The sequence below is a fragment of the Manacus candei genome, unplaced genomic scaffold, assembly GCF_025592945.1.
Source record: "Manacus candei isolate 608988 ecotype Guabito, Panama unplaced genomic scaffold, ASM2559294v1 h1tg000005l, whole genome shotgun sequence".
Lineage (NCBI taxonomy): Eukaryota > Metazoa > Chordata > Aves > Passeriformes > Pipridae > Manacus > Manacus candei.
In genome coordinates, this window is record NW_026138053.1 from 13,746,831 (window position 1) to 13,770,662 (window position 23,832).

General features: G+C 38.4%; 1 protein-coding gene and 1 long non-coding RNA gene across 15 annotated transcripts in view; one reads left to right on the forward strand and one right to left on the reverse strand.

Moving 5' to 3' along the window:
* Positions 1 to 23,832, forward strand: part of BRDT (bromodomain testis associated) — a 50,829-nt gene that overhangs the window by 21,076 nt on the left and 5,921 nt on the right. For 6 of the 14 annotated variants that reach the window (XM_051802260.1, XM_051802250.1, XM_051802310.1 and 3 more), the window contains 16 exons: positions 5,527 to 5,565; positions 8,464 to 8,705; positions 10,856 to 10,993; positions 11,720 to 11,849; positions 12,656 to 12,828; positions 13,961 to 14,332; positions 15,377 to 15,505; positions 15,695 to 15,883; positions 17,090 to 17,277; positions 17,352 to 17,644; positions 17,732 to 17,842; positions 19,403 to 19,525; positions 20,399 to 20,466; positions 21,618 to 21,810; positions 22,523 to 22,635; positions 23,618 to 23,759. In XM_051802260.1, the coding sequence (XP_051658220.1) occupies positions 8,514 to 8,705; positions 10,856 to 10,993; positions 11,720 to 11,849; positions 12,656 to 12,828; positions 13,961 to 14,332; positions 15,377 to 15,505; positions 15,695 to 15,883; positions 17,090 to 17,277; positions 17,352 to 17,644; positions 17,732 to 17,842; positions 19,403 to 19,525; positions 20,399 to 20,466; positions 21,618 to 21,810; positions 22,523 to 22,635; positions 23,618 to 23,759 (2,554 nt within the window). In that variant the 5' untranslated portion in view covers positions 5,527 to 5,565; positions 8,464 to 8,513. The remainder of the gene's footprint in view (positions 1 to 5,526; positions 5,566 to 8,463; positions 8,706 to 10,855; positions 10,994 to 11,719; positions 11,850 to 12,655; positions 12,829 to 13,960; positions 14,333 to 15,376; positions 15,506 to 15,694; positions 15,884 to 17,089; positions 17,278 to 17,351; positions 17,645 to 17,731; positions 17,843 to 19,402; positions 19,526 to 20,398; positions 20,467 to 21,617; positions 21,811 to 22,522; positions 22,636 to 23,617; positions 23,760 to 23,832) is intronic. The other 8 variants (XM_051802280.1, XM_051802339.1, XM_051802330.1 and 5 more) reach the window with 4 other exon arrangements.
* On the reverse strand, positions 4,639 to 8,052 carry LOC127478035 (uncharacterized). Its single transcript, XR_007907110.1, has 4 exons — positions 7,916 to 8,052; positions 7,500 to 7,550; positions 7,212 to 7,344; positions 4,639 to 4,728 (listed from the first exon to the last, which is right to left on the reverse strand). It is a non-coding gene; the product is annotated as an uncharacterized LOC127478035 (long non-coding RNA).

Sequence of the window (23,832 nt, forward strand, 5' to 3'; positions counted from 1 at the left end):
TCAAGCATAACTTTGAGCCAATTTTATTCATGCAAGCAATTGTGCTGAAATTCATTTTAATCAGATCTGCTTTGGGTTAGCTTAAATCATGAAGGGTATGAATACATAACAGCTTGCAACTGTATTAGAGCAGTTCAAGAAGTTCTTAGGTTTCAGCTGAGGCACAGTAATTAATAACATGTACATACTCCTAGCCAGCTGTGATGTAGAGCCAACTCAGTTTGCACAAAGCCACCGCCGAAGATGGTTTAAAAATTCAAATTATGCTGAAATAAACCACTACTAAATCAGAAATACATTATTTTCTCAGGGACTCAAACAACTGTTAGAACCTTACTTCAACAAAACCAATTCAGTAAGCAGATAAGGCTGTGGATGCATCTTTTCCACCTTCAGTTTCTTCCACAGCACAAGGAAGAGATTAACAGCATGGGGAGCATCCAAACCTTTCAATACACATCCAAGTGCCACTCAGATTCTATGGATTCAATCATATGATGGCAGCACAGCCACACCATAACTGCAGTTGAAAATTACTGCCATAGATTCTGTTCCAACTACTATAAATCATGTGATTTAACACATTTTATATAACAGAAATTAGATCCCTAATTTATGGCTAAATATACATAGCATTTTATTATGTACTATTGCTTTAGGCAAACATTAGAGGACCTCCTAGAAGAGAACAGGTAATTTCCTGGCATATGCAAAGAGGGCATCTCATGAAGGAAAATAAAAAGGTGAAATTCAGACTTAATACACGTTTTGTTTCTATTCTTTTCATCCTAGTTGGTTCTAATAACCACAAATTTAGTGCTGATACTGAGTATCAACATCCTGGGGAGTACAAAAATATACTGAACAAGCCAGTCATTTTCCCTTGGCAAGCTATTTAAATCTTTGGTTGTGAAAAGCACATCGAGCATTTCATTCTGCTAATTTTACACATGATTAAAAGAGACTCCTTTTCCACATCATAGGAGTCCATAATTTTTTTGCTATTCTCTATATGGCCAAAGGTCATGGGATGGGACAAAGAACCGATGTACACTTGAACCCTTCAGAGTAATGCATTAAAGTTCTATGTAGAGAAGCCTAGTGACTGAGGCCTTCTTTTCCTGCTCAGAATGAGTCCTTCACAGGACACCTCCCCTTCAGCAGAGCAGCCCCCCATATCCAAATCCAGATGTGATCTCTGAAAGCACAGCAGCAAGCTGGCCATCAAAAATTAAGGCCTGACCAGACAGAAATTATTTTGAGGAGCTATTTAATAAGGGAATATGGCTAAAGAAAAACCTTAAAAGATCCGAGGAGAAAGCAGATGTGCCTGAGCAATCCAATGAACAGTAAGGCCAGGCAGGAGCAAAGCAGCTAGAGGGACGTGTTTGCTTCAGGTGAGAAGCTGAATTGCCAGAAGGGAGAGCAAGGCAGAGGAAGCTGCTTATCCACAGGCTGGCAGAGGCCAGGAGAGCCACAGCAGGGGTAGAGGGAGCATCGCACTGTCTGAATGTCAGAAATAATTGACTCAAATGTAATGGAAGAGTTTAGAAATTAATTTTCAGGGAGAGAAATAGGTAGTTGCCAGCTCCATCAGCTGATGATGTAGTATGTTCCCAGTCAGGGATCATTCTGCAATAGTCCCTCAGTTGGACACTAGCTGAAGGCTGAGTTAATGAGGTGTGAGATTTCTCTAGCAAGTGAAACCAATCTAGTGGGTGAGAAAGCAAGCTGGAATGGTGCAGCTTTCTGGGATGCATGAATTTTTTCAGTCATTTCCTGTATGTACCAAAGACCGGCCTTTACAACTTTTATGGGTACTCTGCCATAGAGTCTCAGATGAACCAAGTTATAAATACCTGGGTAAATGATACAATGAGTTAAACAAAGAGCTTAGGGAAATGACACTTTGAGGTCATTTACCTGGATGAAAACCTAAAGCAAATCTGTTGAAGTCAGTAGGGCTATTCCAAATTTACAGTGCTATCTGAGAGCCAAATCTGGCCTATTAAAGCAGTAGTCATCAGCTTCAGTTTTTGTGTCTTACTGTGATATAAAGCCAACTTCTGTAATCACGTTTTGAGCTTCAGTTCCCGTTACTTTGTTTCCAGTGGTTTTTGAAGTATTTGTTACCTGCATAGTTAAGGGTCCTGTCACACAGCATTCACTGGGCAAAGCAGTGCTTTAAATGCTCCCAGGGAGAAGAAAATTAACATGCTGGAAATACTTTTGGGAAATACCATTCAACTTCTATAAATTAAAATAAATTGTTTGTGTTTCATGTGTTGTGAGGCTGATGCAGCGGTGTCAAAGCAACAGCCAAACCCACAAAGTAAGCATATATCAATGTGAACTATTAACATATCACATCAAATTGCACTACTATCTAGGATAGTACACTCCATACATGATTAAACCTACAAAGTGCTAAAAGGCAAATGTAGAGCAAAGGAGAAGACAAAAAGTGTCAGGAATTTGATGATCTTGCTTCACTTATCCCCATTTCTCCCTAAGATCTGATTTGCAGAATACAGTCCATACAATTCTGCAAAGCATTTGCCTTTGTTCAGTGTTCTGTTCCAAACACAGAGAAGACAATATTGCTGAAATGCAGCACTACGTGCAACAGCACCTTGAGAGTTGTTTTTAAACTAATAAGAGAAAGTAAACACTGGTTAGCTCATGTCCCATGTCATGAAATCCTATTCAGAACAGATGCAGGTGACACAGTGCAGAGAACTGCTATGGGAATGACTGCAACAGCACTCTCACCAGTTCACTGTCTCCAGGGAATTATCCAAACATTTTTGAAAAAGTACAACAGGTATGAAAATCCAGCTATCCTTACGACACAGCTTAAACATGTAGGACATAGGAGATTAAAGTCAGTGAGGTCCTTCCAGTCAGTTTAAAAAAAACCAACAAATCCCTCCTTGTCAGCTCAAATTAGGTGCTTTTTTAGAATACTAGTTTTTAATTGCTGAACCTCAGCTGTCAATACTGACCCAGTCTGTAATTGGCAGTGTTTATCAGGGCTAGCCGATTTTTATACAGATGTTTATAATCAGGAAGAGTTCATCATGATTCAGGGATAAATGGCTATCTGTAAGTGAAATTTTCACCAGAAAGTATTAAACTTGCAAACCTCAGCTAACAAGATCCATGGCAAGGGATAAACATGCCCTGTAGGAAGATATAAATTTAAAGATGAAAAGAAATAGATACTTCATTATTTCACATCTTCTGAGCAAGCATTTAAAAATTTACCTTCTACCCACGGGACCTTCAAATGCCTTTGTTCAGTAGATCAAATCCCACTCAGATTTTCTGCCTTAGCAGACATTTAAGAATGATCAGTGATACTTGCTTTCACATTCCAAACAGATGAATCATTTCAAATATAATAATATAATCTATTTCCATGATATTCACCATGTTAATGAAGTCTCAGGCTACTACCTTGGACATTGTCTTACAGTCTCCCAGATAGAAGCAATTAAAACTCTTTACAGAATGAAGTGTCTTCAGAAAGATGCAGTCTAACCCACTGCAGGAAGAGAGAACTGTCAATAAGTCTGCACTGAAATACCACTCCATCTCAGCCATCCTATCAGACTTGTAAAAATTCATTTTCTGAAGCATGTCAGGAATGTCATTCTAATCTGTCATGTAAGTGGATGGCACTAGGACTGTCTTGGAAATAGCAGACACTGGATGAGGACAAAAGCATAAAGGTGACCACCTCTTTCCACTATTTTATTGTTTTCTTCTCCTCTCTACCCAATCGTCACCTTTGGGAGAATTGCCAAAAGTATTTTTGGGAGCTACCTGCCTACAGGCCACAGCCAGCCAGACTCAGACCACGTAGCAAGTGCTGCGACTGGGGAGCCAGCAATGAACACTGCAACATTTTTCAAAGTTGCCTTTTCCCACATCGTATTTAAATGAATCAAAAATTACTGTAGTACATTCTTTTTCAGCTTATTTTAATATCAGTTACACAAAGGTAGTGATTTCATTAAAACTTGGTTTTCTAAGTATTTACAAACCAAACCAGTATAGTTTTCAAACACAGTGTTTCCCCATTCACAGCACAGCCCACCAGATCCAACTGACTTAAATTTTTACAAGACGTGAGCAGATTCAGAGGAGGATTAAGCAGTTACAGTCTGGAAGCTAAGAGCAGAAAGCAAAATAAGAGAGCAAACAAGTCTGCTCAATAGACAACAGCTTCTGTTTTCTTTTGCCACTACTGGGATTTTTGCTAGTGTCCTTCCCATCTCACTGTCCAATCCCATCAATAGTAACACAACTTCATATTCCTCAGTAACAATCTTCTAGTAAGGAGATCACTCCGTTCAGCAAACCCTGAGACTTACCTACAGAGAATTCCACTCCCCTTCCTTGCTTTGCTTTATTGAATGAGGTTTCTAGTACTTGTTCTGCTTCAAATATAGGAATTCCTTACATCCCAGTAAAAACATCCTCTTCCTATCACCTATAAAGAATAAACTTTGTGTTACCTACTCACAGCTTAGTAGAGGTGCCAGAGGAAGCAGCAAACAAATGCTTCCCCCAACAACTTCATCCATATCCTAACAGATTGGGCTGCTTAAGTAATAATACATGCCGGATCTGCCTAGATATTTTAGATCCTATACAAGTACTTCATACCTTTGCCAGAAAAACAAAGTCGTCCAAGTACAGTTGGTCCATTCACTCAGACACCTTCCTAAAAAAAAAAAAAAGAGAAAATAAAAAAAGTATGCAGATAAATTACTTTCATGATAAGAATCCAAGCAGGTTCTGATCCTAAAGTGGGACATGAACCTGAATTAAATACAAATCTCGTTTTGCAGAGCTACCTTATTCTAAAGCATGCTGGGGATGAAGCTTTTAAGGTCTACTGAAATAAACAAAAGCTTAGTCAATAGCTAAAATTCAAAATAAGCTTGGTAAATTCCTTTGTAGTTTTACTGATAACAAATGAAATTTATTAGGAAACAACCTGGCCCTCATTTTTACACTACTATGCATTTGCTAAATATATTTGGGTTTAATTTAAGTAATGAATCTGTATATGAAGGAAGGTATGAATACTAGCCAGCTCTTAACCAGACATACTATTTATGTAGTGCTCTTACAACATAGCACAGTATGACCCTGCATAATCAATAAAACATAAGCATTCCATTATGTTAAATTTAAGACTTTAAAATTAAGATGGGAAATTCAAACCAAATTTGATCTAAGTATACCAATTCCTCTTTTTTAATCCCTCCACCTCGTGTTATTAACTAATGAGTGAGCAGGTCTGGCAAAATAACCATCTGGTGTGTTTTAGCCCTTAACAGCTGTTCCTTTTTTATGTTGATAACTTCTCAATGAGGACCATTGATAGGGCAGGTTTTAGTCAGGGTTGCAGGTGTGTGGCTGTTATTGCTAGAGAATAAAATGAAGGTGTGATTAGGTTATAAAGACTTCTGTGTCTGTCTTCTAAAGCTCTGTTCTTCCTTCATCTTTCAGGTAGGGAGGAAGTGAGTTGTGGCTTTCCCTAAAACTAAGGTAAAAAAGTTGACTGGTCTGCTCTGAGGGTGGAAGTTTAGTTTTGAATTGCTCAAGGGTGGCTGGTTATGGTAGTAGCTCGAAGTCAGTGATTTCTTAGCACCTAATATTTATACAGATTGTCTTTAAATATAAGGTTTGTTTGATGTACCCCAGGAGAGCTCATAAAAATAAGGAAATGCTTTTTTATGGATGTCTTTAAGGGGATAGCTGTCCTTCTGAGAGAAGAGATTGTGCTACTTGTAGTAAGAAGGCTGTACTCTGTCCTGGGTAGTTCTAATATATCAACATATGGGAGGTTCCAAGATTATTTATGAAACTTCAGTGTGATTATTGACTATTACCTAAAAAAAAAAACCTGTTAAAAAAGCCTTGAAGAATCAAATGTTCTTTGGGTGTAGAGTTTGGTAGACTGTCTGCCTTTGTTCTGTATGTGGTATGCTAATATTTTTCTGAGCTGCTGTTCTTGACTAGTACATGATATATGCAGGTTCTATGCTGGTAGCTATAATGCTCAGCTAAAACAAAAGGAAATAGCTGCCTTTTCAGGAGGCTTGCTAATGCATGCTTTTGGAGAGCTATCAGTGAGAGCAAATAACCTTTTCTTAAAAAAAAAAAAAGGAAAGAAGTGTGGTTCTCACAAGATATGATATCTTGCTAAAAGCCTTGACTTCTCTAGAAATGTAACTCATGTAAGCTATTTGCCTTTTATTCTTAAACTAAAAAGACACTTCTATCAGGTTAGCTAAAAACTTCAAACTAGGCCTTAAGGAAACACTCAACTTCTCTTTGAAGACTACTTGACCTTTGGGATCTGCTTCAGCAGCTCAAGGACACACAGAGCTAGGAAGGGGTGGTTTGAAAAAACATCAAACAACTTAGCTAGCTGGAATCTGATCACACTTTTGCTTTAGTGTGCAAACACAGGTTTTATTTTAAGATAGGAAGGAGTGTTATGTGACTAGGGAGAAAGGGAGATGGAGAGGGAGGTAGTAAAGGAGGGATTGACCAAAACACAAACTTTTGTCTATCCTTCAGATGATGCAGTCTTAGCTCTCCTATTGGCATGGAAGTTGATTTCCACAACATAAGTTAAGGTTTTAAAAGCCAAGCATCTAGGCCTAAGACTGTGTTATGTACAAAACTTCAGTCTCCTGGTTTCCTTGGTCACTCTTTGTGCTTTTTTTTCTAGACTCTACTGTACTAATTTACAAAATTTTCAAGAAATTAGATGTGTGTCTCCATCTGAATAACAGACACACAGAGCCTGAGGTGGTGTACTTAGTAATAGAAATTACATTTGCACTCATTCTTCATGTCAGGCAGGTGTTGCTATTTTCCAAGGTATGTGAACTCTAAATGTAAACAGAAGGATGTTGCTTGCACAGAGGGAGAGCAATATGAATGCTTAACTATGGTACTGCATCAACAGAAGGTGCCTGGTGAGTTTGTCACTGGCTTGTGCCAGGGGGCAAGCAGGGTTCTGCACTGACTGGAAGGACAAGGCCAATCAGGCTGTTCCCAGTATCCCATCTTGGCTGGGTTCCCTCTTATGGACATCTCCAGTGGAAAGTACAAATGAGCGGTCAAAGTATCAACTACCTTTGCAAAAGCAGTACTATGAAAAATAGCAATAGTTTTGATACCTGATTTATTGTGGACCTCAAAACAATCTGATCTTGTACTGCATTTATTACTGATGTAGTGTCCTATGTAAGTATGCTGGCTGGTAGTCCAGAACTGTTCCTGGTATTAACGACTCAGGTTTGATACAATTTCCTTATTTAAGAAGAAAAGGGAGCTTTTACCTTGATGGCAGTACTGTTCAAGGAAAGACATCTGCATTCTGTAAATGACTACAGTGAACTAAGACGTGTGGCCAGCAGGTCGGGGATGTGATTCTGCCCTTCTGTTCCACTGTCAGAAAATCCCACCTAGAGTATTGCTTCCATCTCTAGGGTCCTCAGTGCAGGAATGACATAAACCTGTTGGAGCAAGTTCAGAGAAGAGTCATGAGAAAATTAGAGAGAAGAAGGGCCTCTCCTATGAAGAAAGGCTGAGAAAATTCGTATTGTTCAGCCTGGAGAAGAGAAGGCTCTGAGGAGACATTAAAACCCCTTCCAGTACCTAAAGGGGCTACAGGAGAGCTGAGAGGGACTTTTACAAGGGCATGTAGTGATAGAACAGGGGGAATGGCTTTAAACTGAAAGGCAGTAGGTTTACATTGGGTATGACGAGGAAATGCTTCACTGCAAGGGTAATGAGGCACTGGAACAGGTTGCTCAGGGAAGCTGTGGATGTCCCATTCCTGAAAGTATTCAAGGCTAGGCTGGATGGGGCTTTGACCAACCTGGTCTATTGGAATGGGTCCCTGCCCATGGTAGAAGGGTTGGACTAGATGTTTAAAAGGTCTCTTCCAACCCAAACTGTTGTCCACACACATGGGGAGAAACTGGAATGTCTCTTTAGCTTCCGGAGCTGTTTGAAGTATGCTTTTGAATGCTGAAATAAAGAACAAATGAAAACATAAGATGTGTGATACGCAATATCTGATGAGATGTTACAGTTTGTGTAAGATTGGGCCATAGATACTATTCTAGCAGTATGTATAACAGTAGCTTTCTACTTTATAATGAACTTTTCTGAAACTCATTACATACTTCATAGCATGATGAAAAGCAGGCTATCAGTTTTTCTTAGCAGAAAGCTAGGATGTATTTCTAGATTCTAGGGGTGCAGTATATCCAAATATGTACTTTTGTAAAACACATGCTTTGCTTAGAACATGAAGGTATGCCTGTAGCTACAGTATTGACATTCTACAAACAGAAGGGAACATGTAAGCACCATTAAATCCAGATATTCTTCACTGAATACTTCTTTTTTTTTTCCCCTCAGGTGTGATGCATAATGATCTTTGAACAAGTGGATATACAAACTCACTAAAGATGTCTGTTCCAAGTCAACACCATTCCATTATAATTAACCCTCCTCCACCAGAATACCTAAATAACAAAAGTAGTGGTTGTCAGACAAACCAGCTCCAGTACTTACGGAGGGTGGTCATGAAAGCCATGTGGAGACACAACTATTCCTGGCCATTTCACCAGCCTGTGGATGCAGCAGCGCTGAATCTTCCTGTAAGAACCATTTTGGAATAAGAGTATTAATAAGTAAAATATTTAGAGGACTTTTGAATTAATGTTAGTTGAAAACAGTTTTTTTTCTGATGCAACAGGTTATGGAAGACTACTCTTGCATTTGAACTGCTGTCTACAAGAAAACTGTTTTCTTTCTAGAGAAATGCTGCATTTTTTCTAATTTGTACTCTGTATTGAGGCTAGAAAAATCTGTATTTTGAAGGGATAATAATAATGCTTAGATAAGCCTCTTAGAGTTTCTGGATATTGGCGTTTATTTGTCTTGTTGTCTTCTGGTTTAGACATTTATTAACACTGAATATGGTGAGTATTTTCTTTTGCCTTTGAGTTTTTTATTTTTAATATGAGGCAGCCTCAATGTCAAATACTTTATGATGGGAAAACAGATCTGACTGACCCTGAAGTAAATAGGCAAATCTGGATCCATTTTGATGCATAGGAGTCATTACACTTGCAGTATTTGTTAATTTCAAATCATCTTGCTCTGAAGTTTCTAGAAGAATTAAATGTCCCTGTAAAAATAGGGAAGAAAAGAAGAGATATGATTCTTATAATGCCACAGTGGTAGACCATCTTCTAGGAAATAGTTATGATGGTAAATTCTTGTTCCGTGTTGCTGCGTGGGTTTTATTTTTGTTAAAACTTAATTGTAATAAAGTGCATGTGTATAATGTCTTGTGAAAAATTGTTTTAATTCAGGTATCTTTAGACTCCAGTTCTGGATGTTTTTCAGTCAAATGAAAACACAGGTTATTAACACAATGGTATTTCAATGACCTGGAAGATACCACTCTTGGTAGATAAGTAGAAAGGTGTTAAATAAAACCACGATATGTTTCCTTTGATTGTTTTCTGTTTTCCTCTCCACTAGCTTAAGCATTCATATTTACTTCTCTTATATTTCCAAGACTAATTGTACAAAATCACTTGTTCTGTTCAGAGCAGACAAAAGCCTGTATCTATGGCTGTTTTCTTGTGACAAACTCATTTGGTCACTTTGTACAAAAGCACAGTCAAAGTGACTATCTTCTTGTGTCTTTTCTTACCCTTTTTCCTTCTTGGAAGGAGCTGTCAGTTAAGGTTAATATTAAGGGTCATTCCATCAGAGCTGTAGCAACATTTGCAGCTGGCTTCAGACCAGTTCTGCCTCTCTGGATTTCTAAGGCAGCCTCTTGACTTCTAGGAGTATGTGTTAGTTCAACCATTGCACAAAAGCAAGCAAATGTCTGGCTCCATGGCAAGGACAATAAAGGTATTTGCCCCATTTACCTCTCTCCTCCAGATACTAGAATCTTCTAATGGCAGAATGGACAATAATTATTAGCTGCATTATTTAAAAATGTTCTTGGTGGTGTTTTGGTAAATTCAATTGTCTACACTATAATGTATTTAGCTTTTTTATTTCACTAACACAGATTGTTAGGACAGCTTTAGAACACTCTTGGAATAGTAGTAACTTCACACAAAGTATATGTGAACTTAGTGGGGATATTTCTGTTCCAGTTTCTTAAATGCACCATTAGGGAATTAGCCTCATGTTCTTACCCACAAGCTTTTAGCCATGCTACTAAAATAATCACAATAGTTCACATTCCAGCTGCCTTTCAGTCATTGCCACATGTTCACTAGACTAACCCTGAGAGGAGAGCTAGTATAACCCAGGCAATAAAGTATTTGGACAGCAATTGTGAAAACTTGGCAGCTTTTTTGTTAGTGACTGAGACTTTGTCTCTGTCCAAGTTTGTCTTTGGCTTCTTTTTCCACTGTTCTGTAAACCAGAGTGCTACTTCAGGCAAATGGCTTTGAGATAACAAACGAGAAGTGTGTATACTTTTCATAACTATTAGTACCAGGAGAGCTCTGGATTCTATTGAAATAAATATTCTTCAGGGCTTTCAATAGTGTATGTTATATGAAAGAACAAGGAGGAAATATAAGATGAAGAGTTCCTGACCACTTTTTTGGTACCTATGGCTACAGGGGTAAGTTTTCTTTTACATAAAATATTGCTTCTAACATAATGTAGTTCTCCTCTCTTGCAACTCAACTTTCATAGCTAAATGTGTAAAAAATCTTAATGTCCTAATATTAAGGTACCTGTTTGGTGACTTATTCTTTCAATACCACAGGATTATTACAGTATTATAAAGAAACCTATGGACTTAGGCACCATAAAAAAGCGTCTGGAACACAATTACTACACAAAAGCTGCAGAATGCATTGAAGACTTTAAAACTATGTTCTTGAATTGCTACATGTATAACAAGGTATGTGAAACACAGCCTCTTACCAGTAACTGATTCTACTGAACAATCCAAACAAGTCTAAAACAAGCAAATGGTTATTAGAACTTGCACTAAGTCAATGTCTTCATGATTTTTTTTTTTAAACTATTTTCTCTGAAAGGAGAGGAGGCTTTTTTGCTAGGATTGACTGAAGGCATGTAAGTAAAGTCTCCCTTGCTGTTACAACAACTGAATGTTGTACAAGGATTACACCTCCAAAATCTCTGGGTAATAGCCATGCAGCTCACTCTGCAAGTGCTGTGTAACTCCTGTACAAGTTGAACACTAACAATCATGACCCATGCTGTTTTCCTCCCATAAGTTTAACCTAATGAATTGTGAGCATCTCCCTGTGCTTGGATGTTTGTTGGCTGTGTCTCAGTATCTTTCAGCTTCAACAGCTTTCTTCAGGACATAGTAGTAAATAAGGGAGTTGAAGATCTGCCCCCTTTTCCCTTTGCTGTAGATGTATGGGGATGGAAAAAAGGACTGTGCAATGGGATAGTGGGAGAAAAAGTATTTCAATAGTGAAGTCATTTGTTTTAAAGTGAATTGTGGGGGCAGGGATGGCAAGAACTTCTAGACCTCTCTGGTACTGGTGGCTTTCTTCAATCCTTGGAGCAGGATCCCGTAGTCTGGTTATTTTATGAGGTAGCCCCCACTACTGCAGTCTCTCCTTTCCTGAGTGTTACTGACTGTATTTTGCAGCCAGGTGATGACATTGTGTTTATGGCTGAAGAACTAGAAAAAGTCTTTATGCAGAAAATAGCCCAAATGCCACCAGAAGAAACACTAGTGAGTCTCAGTAAAGGAAAAAAAAAAGGAAAGAAGCCAGAAGGTAAGGCCTGTGTTTTATCCTGAATTGTTAAAATACCAAGCAAGCAAAAGCTGGAAACAGGGAATCCTCTTTGTCACAACTCAACCCTTGAGCAGCCGGGGTGTTTTCTACTCTTTCCAGAACAATCAGACAAGTAACAATACTGCTATAAGGCTTTAGAAGATTTATATTTTTTTAAAAAAGGTAACTGACTTCCATTTCAGAAAATGTCATAGGGCTGCTCAGTGTCGTGTTATATAAACTAATAGGTGTAAACATCTATGGGAACTAAATAGCATAACAGCTGGAAAACACATTAGTAATCTAACCAGCCAAAGCAAATACAGAAAAACATTAGTCTAAACTGTTCTCAGATCAGTGGTGGAGGGCTGTAATACTGCTTAGCCATATATGCAGGTATTAGCTATGCTTAGGAACCTTGAACCTTCGTGATGCAGCTTGCACCCTTTGCTGCCTGGTCTTTAACATGTTTGTAGAAAAGAACTTGATTCTCTTCTTGGCAAGAACGTTTTTACAACGTACAGCGTATAGTGTGATGCCTTTTTAATCTTTTGTCTGAGGTTAATCCACAGCTTTCTTGAAGCCAAATAATGTGGAGCTTGGTACAATATTCTAGCTGAGGCACTAATGGTGCTGATGAGGATATCAATGTTGCTATAAGTAACAACTGCTCTTGTTTGTATTTATTTGTACCACTTGTGTGTGGAAGAGTGGTTTCACTGACAACTGTTCAATTTGACCATGAAAGAAATTAACTGCAACATTTAAGACTTAACTTTTAAAATTTCCTATATTAAAATAACCAGAAATACAGCAGCCCATCCCTGGGACTTCAAATGAACAAAGCACAAATCAGACACAAGCTGAAAGTTGTGAGCAGCCTCCAGTGATGACTCAAGAGCGACAGCAGATTCCACCGGCTCCTTTGTCTGCAGCCCAGCCAACTGCTTTAATGCCAGCTGCAGTCCCTATAACAAAAGTAAGTTTCCTCAAATAACCTTCAGAAAGAAAGATATTGAAATGGCTCCTTCAGGCATTAACAGCAAAACCTAAGGAACTAGGCTTATTGCAATATCTTTTCAAAACTTCTATTGTGATAGAAGACAGTAAAAAATCTCTATTAAATCTTCTAGGTCTCTGCTAAATAACTGGGCCAGTACTAATTCTAGAAACTAAGTGGAAATTGGGATGACTGCTTTGTACATCTTTTCTTATAAATGTGGTTTTAAAATGTTGTTCTCAAAGAAACAAAATGAACTTGAAAATGGTCATTTTTAAAGAGTATTACTATACTTCTGCAGGCTTGATCTTGATGCAGGAAACTGTTCTTTCCTTGAGGAAATAATGAGGCTACTTTGAGGATAATGGTTTGAGTACTAAAATAAAGCTCTATTTAATAATTCTCATGTTTTCAATGTAAATCAAACGCTTGATTCTCCAAAAATAGCATGTTTGCTTGAACATTGGGTAACTAGTCTGGAAGATGTCTGTAGCTCACAAAAGCAAGTTCTTGTTAACTGCAATCTTAATGTGAACATCTGACACTTTCATCAGAAAAACTCTCTTGTATTGACTTGTTTTTGTTTTGCTGTTGCAAAGAGGAATAGGCACCTGTGGCAGCCTCTCCTACAGTGTATACACTTCACTCAAGAAGAGTCTGAACACCGATGACAAAGCACATATTGTATTGCTTCCAAAGCAAATACTACCCAGGTTAAAGAAAAATAAAGATAAACCTTGTACACAAAGCCCACAGCCAGGCCTAAAATAAATAGCAGTAGTTTTCCCCTTTGTGTTGCAGTCAGTTCGTGGGTAACTCCATAACCTACCAGCTTCCTGGAATCCTCTTGAATGGCTAAAAACTGACCACAACCTGACCTGCAGTACATCCCATTCTTTCCTTTAAATCTAAGGTTAAGCTTGGTGTGCTGATCTTGTAATAACTTGTAGGTTTTCAGTCTAAACTTGTAGAAGTGCCACATTCTGCTCTGACTTCAACAGCTGTCAAGGCTCTGACATTTTTTAGATTATTCTTTTTGTGTGTGTGTATAGTCTGAAACCTGACCATTCTATCACTGCTCTGGACAACTGTGTATTTTTTCTTTTCCTAGGCAAAAAAAGGTGTGAAAAGGAAGGCTGACACTACAACTCCTACTACTTCAATAGTCACAGCAAATGGTGAATTTTCTGCTATGTTTAATGAAAGAAAAGCTGTTAAAGCATGCAGAGGTGAAAATGAACATATGGTAACAAATAAGCTTCTGAAGAGATCCTTGCCACATTCTCAACAGTCACCTGGAATTATTAAAAAAATTCAGTTGTCAGAAAAATTAAAACATTGTAATGCAATACTTAAAGAAATGTTTTCAAAGAAACATGCAGCATACGCGTGGCCTTTCTTAAAACCTGTAGATGGGGCATCTTTCTCCATTGGTGAGAACCAAGGCATTGCCAAATGTCCTACAGACCTAAGAACCATTAAAGTAAGTGTGTTTCTGAGGAAATTAGACTGTTTGTGTGCTTGCTTGAATAACTTGTGCAATTACAAGATTTTAGATGTGTTAGCTGAAAAGGTGTCATGAAAGCTGCTTCTCTTTTGAAAGAAAAAATGGGCACAGAATCCAGATACTTACGTGTCTCAAACTTAGCCACAGGTCACTGAAGAAAGTTTAAGTCTCGTGACTATGCACATAGTGGCTAATTTACTTACCCAGTGAACAAGTTAATATAAGGAGTGAGGGAATTATGAAACCCTTCCAAGCAGGCTGCATGTTAAATATCTGTTTGTACATACAGTGCTGTTGTTAATGCCCTGTAAAACAAAATGCAATTCTATTATGTCAACTTCTGCTTCTCTCTGAATCTCAATATCCTTGGTGAAGTGCCATGAAACCTCAACACTGGATATTTATGTGACACTTTTCACCTTTTTTGTGAAAAGCGACCCTTCTAGATGGAGATATGTGGACAGTGTTCTGTGAACACTGGGCATATATCTATGGGGTTAAAGTATAGCCCAGTTAAGCTCCACTTTCTCTTTTTTTTTTTTGGGGGGGGGGGAGGGGAGGGGAGAAGGGGTTGAATTTAAATCGTTTACTGAATTACCTTGAAAACTGGCTTGCACAATATAAAGGTTATTTCCCAATATCTAGCCCCTTAGAACTCTAGCTGTTATGGAACGAGCTTTGTGTAAACATCATGCTTAGAATCAAAAACGGGTGCTGAGGACATAATCAAATAAAGTCACTCAAATATTGTTGTCTTAACCTAGTGCTGAAACTAGTACTACAAAGTCCTTCCAGCAATTACAATTAATAAATCTGTTTAAAAGAGGAAAAAAAGTCTTTATTAAAAGGACAATGTTAAAGTGAGAAGCAGGTCTTCGCATAATTTTTTTTTACAATATTTACTGTCTTGATACAAGCTGAACCTGAATCTGTGTGTCAAAATGCTTGTACCCTCCTCTTTTTGTGCCAGTTCATGGTAATGCTCTCTACTAAACATGCATTATTTTTCTTTTCCTCTAGAAGAAAATGGATAACTTTGAATATAGTGATATACAAGAATTTGCTACAGATGTTAGATTAATGTTCATGAGCTGCTACAAACATAATTCTCCAGATCATGAAATAGTTGCCATGGCAAGAAAACTTCAGGTGAGTTCTCTCTTAAGTCAGACTTGAAAAGGAGTAGGTTGTTTCATGCCCTGATGTAGAATCTACTAATGTTATTGAACGACTGTGTTGCTATGTACAAGTAGTACATATGTTGCTATGCACAAGTAGTAACTTCATAATGCTTTTAGAAATCTGAAAAGTACGCTGTTCCCAAACCTAACTCTTCAGGATGTTTTTGAAATGCACTTCGCCAAAATTCCTGATGAACCTGTTGCAAGTGCTCATCTGCCACAGCCTGTGAGAGAAATGAAAGAAGCTTATTCCAGTGAAAGTAGTAATGATGACTCTTCAGAAGAAAAATCATCTGAAGACTCTGAAGAGGAAAAAAGAGTGCACCTTGCAAAGCTTCAGGAGCAAGTGAGCATTAGTACTTCATGTGCACGACTTAAGATCTCTCTGACACTGCCACTTTGATTTGTCCATTCTGAGGCTTAGCACCAAAAATCAGTTTTAAGAGATTCTAGTAATTTATTTCCTCTTTGGAAGCACCATCAAAAGTTAAGAATAGTGCCTCAGCAAATACAAAGTGGGTTCTACTACTCTTGCCTACCACTTCTTCAGATGACTCTCAAACTTTTAAAAAAACGAAACTGTTCCTGTGGTATGATGAGAGCCTGCAGACACTCCACACGTAGCTTAGTGGCATATTCTTCCAATAGGGGCATTTCTTTCATATGGCTGAAGAGCTCTGTTCTTACCCTCTGTCTCTCTTGAGCCACACAAAAGCAAGCCATTTTTTTCTACTTCAGAAAGCTCAGTATGAGAGAACAGAAGGAATTTCATGCTAACCAGTGAAGCAAAGCCATGCTTCATATTAAGAGTGGGTTGGGTCTTGTTTCTGCTTGAACATAATCTTTTAACCTGTTGCTTCTGTATCTGAAAACTCTGGGGAAAATTAGCATTTGTTCTGCTTGTCAAATAAGGAACAGTTTTCAGTACTTGTCAAATGAGCAGATAAATCATCAATTTATGAGTGTAGGCAGGAGGATAAGCAAGTGTACAAGCCAGCCTTTGCTACAGTAGTTCAGTATGTCTGAATTCTAATTCTCATCACCTGACCATCTTCCAATTCCTGAGACTTAAACAAAGTTGTGTTAAGTTTTTCTCCGAAATTCCTAGTATGTCCTAACTAACCATCTTATATTGCAAACTAGGATGCATGAGCCCAGTCCCCCTAGCCTAATTTGTCAGTGCTGTAAGAAATAGAACCTAATAAGGCACTTATGTGCATCCCAAGTGCTTGAAATTAAAGAGAGGATGCTGGAAGCTCCTAGAGTGATTTTTTTTTTTTTCTTTTTCTCTTTTTTCACTCTTGACAGAATGTTAGAAAACACATACTGCTAGAAATGTCTGCATAAAATAAGTAGCCCTACATCTTCTAGGTGGATAGTCTGACTAAGCTACAATATAGTAAGATGTTTGGAAAATAAATCTCATTTGGAAAGCAGATATTCTATTAATATCACTCAGCTGCCACAAATATCTTGTGATATTTATGACCAGTTTATTGTTCCTTCTACGTTGCCCAAGATTATCAGCTTTTTTTTTTCTTTCTTCTCATAGCTTAAAGCTCTTCACCACCAGTTGTGGGTTTTGACCAAAGCATGTTTATCTAGACCAGAAAAGAAAAAAGGGAAGGCTAAAAGTGAGAAAAGAAAGAACAAGGAAAAAGCTAAAATAAAAAGCTTGATTCAAAAGAAGGAAAATCTGCAACACAAGAAGAAATCTAAGAAAAAACTCTCTTTAAACATGTAAGTGTGAGGGATTTGTGTGGGTGTCTAATTATTTCAAACTGTTGTTACTGCAGTATATTTTTTTCCTGCAGTCAATCAAAGAAAACCATGCAGCAGGTCTTGTTGGCACATAAATCAGAAGATGAAGATGCTGCCAAGCCTATGAATTATGATGAAAAACGACAGTTGAGTTTGGACATAAATAAACTCCCTGGAGATAAGCTTGGGAAAGTAGTCCATATAATACAGTCAAGAGAACCTGCACTGAGGAACTCCAACCCTGATGAGATAGAAATAGACTTTGAAACTTTAAATGCTTCAACACTCAGAGAACTAGAGAAATATGTGGCAACCTGCTTGAGGAAGAGACAAAGAAAGCAGCAGGGTATGTAGTAGAAATGATGCTTAAAAAAAAAACCCACTAGATTTGTTTTCTTGTTTGCTTCCATGTTAACTTCTGTTTCACATGCAGTTAAAAAACCAACGAAGTCAAAAGAACAACTTAATTCTGAGAGGAAACAAGAGTTAGAGAAGAGACTACTGGATGTCAATGGTCAACTAAACCCAAAGAAGAACATCAAGTGTAATGTGGCTCTTTTACTCATTTGGAATAGAAATAGCTTAAAATGGAATTCTTCCCTTGGGCTTAAGTGCTGTTTTGCAGCTGGGGACTTTCTCCTCAGAATAGCTGGGGTCTTAAACTTCCCATTGCTAGTCTTAAGATTCTTCCTATGTTGAGTGAGCTGGAGTCACAGCAGCAAATTTGGCCAGTTACTTGTCCTGTCTAAAGCATCTTCCTTATTATTGCACCTAATACTTCATTACAGGTAAAGGTGGGAATGGCTTCAGAACTTAAGCAACACTGAACAACTCCTTTATGCTGATGTATGAAAACATGGTGGGGAGTGGGGAGGGTCACAGCCTCTTTGTTCATAATTCACTTTCTATAGTTTAGAGACTCAAGAATAACCAACTCTAGTCATGCTTGTTAGGTGGCAGTCTCACTAGCTGTCACACTAGCAAAATTTCTGTGCCAGTGACAGGTGTCTGTGTTACCTTAGACTTAAGGAAGTATCCTAGGAGAATCAATTCAGTTTTTCAGGCACTAATGAGTTTCAAGATCAAAGCCAGAAATTTAGTACATACTTGAACTGTACACTTACTGGTGGTTCTCATCAGGGGCTGAGAATGGATCAATGCAGCTGATGCTACTATTATAGGTCAAGCTGTTCCTCATTAAACCACTGAGTGCTATTATTGCCCTCTATTGGATATCTATTTAGCTCCTGTGTAAAACCAGTTAGCTGAAATGATGGAAGCATCCTTGCAAGACACAGGCTTGCATCCAGCACGAGCATTAGCTCAGTCAGGTCTTCCTGTCTAGTATACATAATGGCTTGAAAACACTCTAAAAAGAAAAGCCTGAAGAAGCAGCTGAAAACAATTGGGAACTATATGTTGTGTGGAGAGGGAAGAGGCAGGCTAGGGAATCTTCACAACTGGCATCTAGCTTGTTTACGAGAGCTTAATCTGGCATTTAACAAAGACTCGTGTCCAGGGAAACAGGCATCCATGTAACTTCTCATTTGCAAAGCTTCCATCAGAGCAACAACTTGGAAAAAGCTTTGACTGCAAAGTCCCTATAAACTGAGTGAAATCAACCCTGCAGATGCTAAATAGTCAGATGGTGGGGAGGTGGCGAAAGATGGCAATTTTGGAGTACACATGGCTTGGGAAAGAAGAGTTGGCTGTAGATAAAGACCTCAGCATGCAAGTCTAGCAGCAGCAACAAGCACATAAACAGTCACTTAACAGCAGGAAATCTTATGGGGGAAAATTGCTTGAATTGTGTCATAAGACAGCATAGTTTTAATGTACTTGAGGATTGTAAATCATGTGACTACAGCTCCTCCCTGGATATTTCAGTCATTCAACTGGGAATGCTGCTGGGAAATCCCCCTCCTCTCCTCTATAGAGGGAGCCCTTTTTTTCTCAAGTCTACTGCTAAATGGACAGTGGACAAGGAAGTGGAATAAGATGAACTGTTACATGGGAGAACAGACCTAACAAGGTTGATCCTAGTCTTGTCTATGAAGAATGCTCCACTGCCGGTTGTTCTGAATTCTCTCTTTTTCTCCCGCAGTTGAAAACAACACTGAGTCCAGCACTGGACCAAGCAGACTGAGTGACAGCAGCAGCTCCTCGGATTCTGGCAGCAGCACTAGCAGTGGTTCTAGCTCCTCAGATAGCAGTGACTCTGAATCAGGTTAGAAAGCTTACTTTTGTGTTTGTAGGCAAAACATCTACCCTCTCGGTTAGCTTTTACTGTTCCACACGCTTACCAAGGATTTTAGTTATCCTTGTAGGTTTGCTCTATTTTGAAGGCTCAACTGCAGTGCTGTTAAATCAATGTCTTAATACTGAGTTTCTAGGTAAAAACAAAACAAAAACCAAGGACAAAACAAACAAACCCCACTACAACATCCATTCAACTTACCAGTTAAAATCTTCAGAGACCAAAATAAGCTAGCAAAAGGTCTGGGTATCCAGCCTGGACACTTGACCATTGGGCTATAGCTTACTCTTGTAGTTTTGATTTGGTTTTGAAAGTGTGATTCACTTTACTTTCATCTTCTGGTCTGCAGCATAAAGGATGCCTTACCCTAGGGTAAGACTTAGTCCCTAAGCTGAGAAACACAAATGCCTACAGCACTGACTGTAGAACCAAAGTCCACCTTGGTGCTTAAGCTGTCTCAAGTTTGTATACAAAACTCTCTTTAGTTTTCTAGGACAGAATAGATCTGCCAAACTGGAGGTCTACAGTGTAGATATCTGTGTGAGGTATAAGGTGAGATGAATGCTCAACCCTCTGTAGTGTGGGGAAGCAAATACAGTGAAGTCAATGGCAGCGAAGACCTTGATCCCACAGAAATCTTTGTGGTGTTTCTATATCTGGGAGAAGTTCTCTAAACGCATCAAGCTAAGTATTCAAGATGAGAATGTTCCTTTCACTGTGAGGTTTGGCTCTCTGGGTACAGCTGCAACTCACAGCTTGTATATGTGAATAATGTAACATATGTGAATGACTGATTTGGTTTTTTCCATCCTCCTCTTTCTGCCCACCTCACTGTATTTACAGCTACAGAAACCTGTTCAAAACAAACTGGAGCCAGGCAGAAATGTCCAGCTTCTATGGAAAAGTCTAAGGTAAACTGACTGGAATGGAGGTAATATTTTTGCCCTAAACAAATTTAACATACAATAGTATTGGAAATTACACAACTTTATGAGGAAATAATGAATATGGCTTGAATGTTATTTGTTCTGTAGGACTGAGTTATATGAAGATGTCAAATCTGCTGGTTTTTTAAAGTAGTTTATGCATCTGTATATAAACTGATGTCATGGGAGAACTCCTGAGGGTTTTACCTTTTATAATCCTTGTGGTCATTATGTGTAGGGTGAAGGAGAGGGGGAGAATGCTGCCCACACACCCCTAAAAAATTCAAATCCTCTCCAAATTGATCTTTGAGTATCCATGAGCCAATAAACAGTGCAAGCCTCACTTAAATGTTTTTTCTTTATGAACAACCTCACTTCTACATCTGAAAATAAATAAATTGACAATATATCACTTATTTTCAGGATACTTTAATATTGCTTATTACTATGGTATTATAGCCATCAGCAGTTTTATCCAGAAATAATTTTTAATGCCTCTTACATTGAATTGCTCTATTCCTGTATATACATTGGGTGTTATTTCTTGTCAGGGTTAACTGCCTTTTACAATTTGCCTTCAAGCTGCCAAAGCCAGACCTTGAATTTCAAAGCAAGATCACGGCAAAGCCTTCATTCTTTTTGCAATAGGTTTGCTTTCCCTTAAAGTACAGGAAAGTAGGCTGCAAATTTATTATTCAGCTGCTCCTTCTACATCTTCATAAGCAAAGACTGAAAAGAGGAATTATGCAACACACTTTTTTTGCTTAAGAAGAGCAGCTTCTGCAGTGACAGAATGACAGCAATAAACTTGAGAAAAAAGGATCCAAGAAATAAGCTTCAGCTTGGTCAGTTGTAACAGCCCCTAACTGACTTTCTGAGTAACAGCAAACATCACACTTCAAATCCTCACATTACATTTTGTTCTCAGGGGTTTTCTGTATCTGTCAACCAAGATAGTAAGTGCATTTTACCTCATGTCTCTGTCATCTAAATTCTTAAAAAAGTGCTGGATAAGTATCACAATACAAGGACTACTGAATCTGATAAACAGTGGAAATGGGAGCAGTGGTAGGGAAAGGGGATCAAAACACTATTAAGAAGATTTGGCTGTATTAACTACCATAACCTCTTTACAGAGAATACCACTTTGTTTACAGAGGACATCCTGCAATGCTGTTCTGCAAGCACAGCACTCATCTGTTACTAGTAGCTTGCAAAATCATGGATCATCTGATCTGCAGCAGCCACCTCCCAATGTACAACAGAGGCTCCAGCCTTTACAGAATAGATCACTTAAGCCACCAGAACAAAATGCCTTCTCTCCCTCAGGTAACACCTTTATGGCTATATTTGACTGCCAAGGGAAGAATGGGTGCCAGGATGCTTGTAATGCCCAATAAGTTTATCTTGGAATTTTGGAGGCTATCAAGTGGATATGAGAAAAAATTCTTGCAGGGTATGGATTGCAAAGAGCATGATGTAAATTAAAGCATGGCAGCACTGAGGATTGCCTAGAGTTTCAGATTGTGGTGGGACAGAGTAGTATTCAAACAGGAGGAGGTGTTCAGATGGAAAAGGATACCTTAATGAACCTAGAGTTACAGAAAGTGGTGAACACCTTAAGGCAGGAATTAGATGCTTAAACCCATCACCACTACTCAAGGTCAGGTCTGAAATGCCTATTAGCTGAATTTAAGACTTGGTGCCATAGGTCCTCTAAATTGATTGCTGTTGTCTAGACATATCAAATACATGAAGTTGCTTAGGAACTTGATCCAAGGAGCTTTGCTTTTCCCTCCCTCATTTCAAAAGGTCTAATAACATCAGACACTTCTGAGGTTTTGGTAAAAGACAGCTTGAGCTGGTAGCTGATTAACTGAGAAATCAATTAAAATCTGATTAAAAATAACTCTTAAATTGTGCAGCTAGCGTACATATCTTCATACCAAGTTAATCCACAGATCTAAACAGTGACCTAATTTTGAGATGTAGGACTGCACTTTGTATGATAGGGGAAAATCATACTCTACTTCTTTCTCAGGTGTAATCTCAGCTATTTGTGTTCCGTATGATGCTCCAGAACAGCAAACTCCTCAGAGTACTCCAAAGACAAATCAGTCTTTTGTCACTCAGTCCAGACATGCTCTTCCAGAGGTGAATATGTGCTTCTCTCCAATGAATTCATTTCAAATAATGTCTTTAAAGCATGCTTTTATTCCTTTAAATAAGATATAATATAGTACTTCAGGCTTGAATGTGATGTGAGGAAGGCCATTTCAGCTTTAGAACAAAAGTTTTCTAAAACTCTACTAACAAAGTGATTCTTATCCTTAAACAGGGTGTTTCTTCATTGCCTGTTGGCTGCAACATAAAAGGAAAGTTTGTCCAATCAAGTTTATGGTGTACTATAAAGCTTATTTTATTTCTTTTTAGGGCTATAGCTTGGACTTAAGTAACCCTTGCATGCTTACAGGCTAAAAGTCCACCCTGTAAACCTACAGCTTCACAAAACAGACAAGCAGCTTATAATAGATGTTTTTCTAGAAATATCAATTTCACAAACTCAGTAATACTATGAAGGCTCTAGAGGCTATACTGGAAAAGTGTGTTGCTTTTTATTCCTTTTCCTAAAGGTATGGAAACTGGGGCTTTCAGATGAGGTTGTGAAATATTTAGTCACTGTTAATTTCTATCTCAATATGTTCTTGGAGAGTATCCTGGTTAGAAGGGCCTCTGTGTAACAAAGGGAGTTATCGATGTTACTGCAGCATGATCTGTTCCATCTTAAGGTGTTTAATGGTCTTTCTCAACATGGTTGAAAATTTACCTGCTTTGGCGAGGCTGTACTAGCTTTTGTTTTCAGAAATTAATAGAAACCACCTCTTGAATTTAGGAGCACAAGAATGTATCCTGTAAATAAGGAAGAAAAGCAGCTCACCCTTTCTCATTGGCGTCCACTGTCCAAGATAGCAAGAAGTGTATATTATGACTCAGGTTTCTGCAACACCTTCCTCAGTTCAAGGGATTACTGCACAGAGGAAAAAATACCTTTAATCCTAATGCTGTATAATAAGAATCCCCATATGCTAAAGACACATTTTGAAGAACGTATTTTGAAGTCTAGCTTCTCTTCTAGGTATCCAACACAATCTCCCAGGTTGACAGCGCTGACTGGAGTAAACAAGCTGAGCAAACAAGACATCTAGACAAATCAAATAAACTTCAAAACAAGGCCAATGTGAGAACTGCTGATTCAATATCCTTAAGTCAAAACCAAAGTATGTAGTGTCATAATAAAAACAGTAATTGATATGAAGAGTGCAAAGTTACAAATGTATATGAACCTAGTTT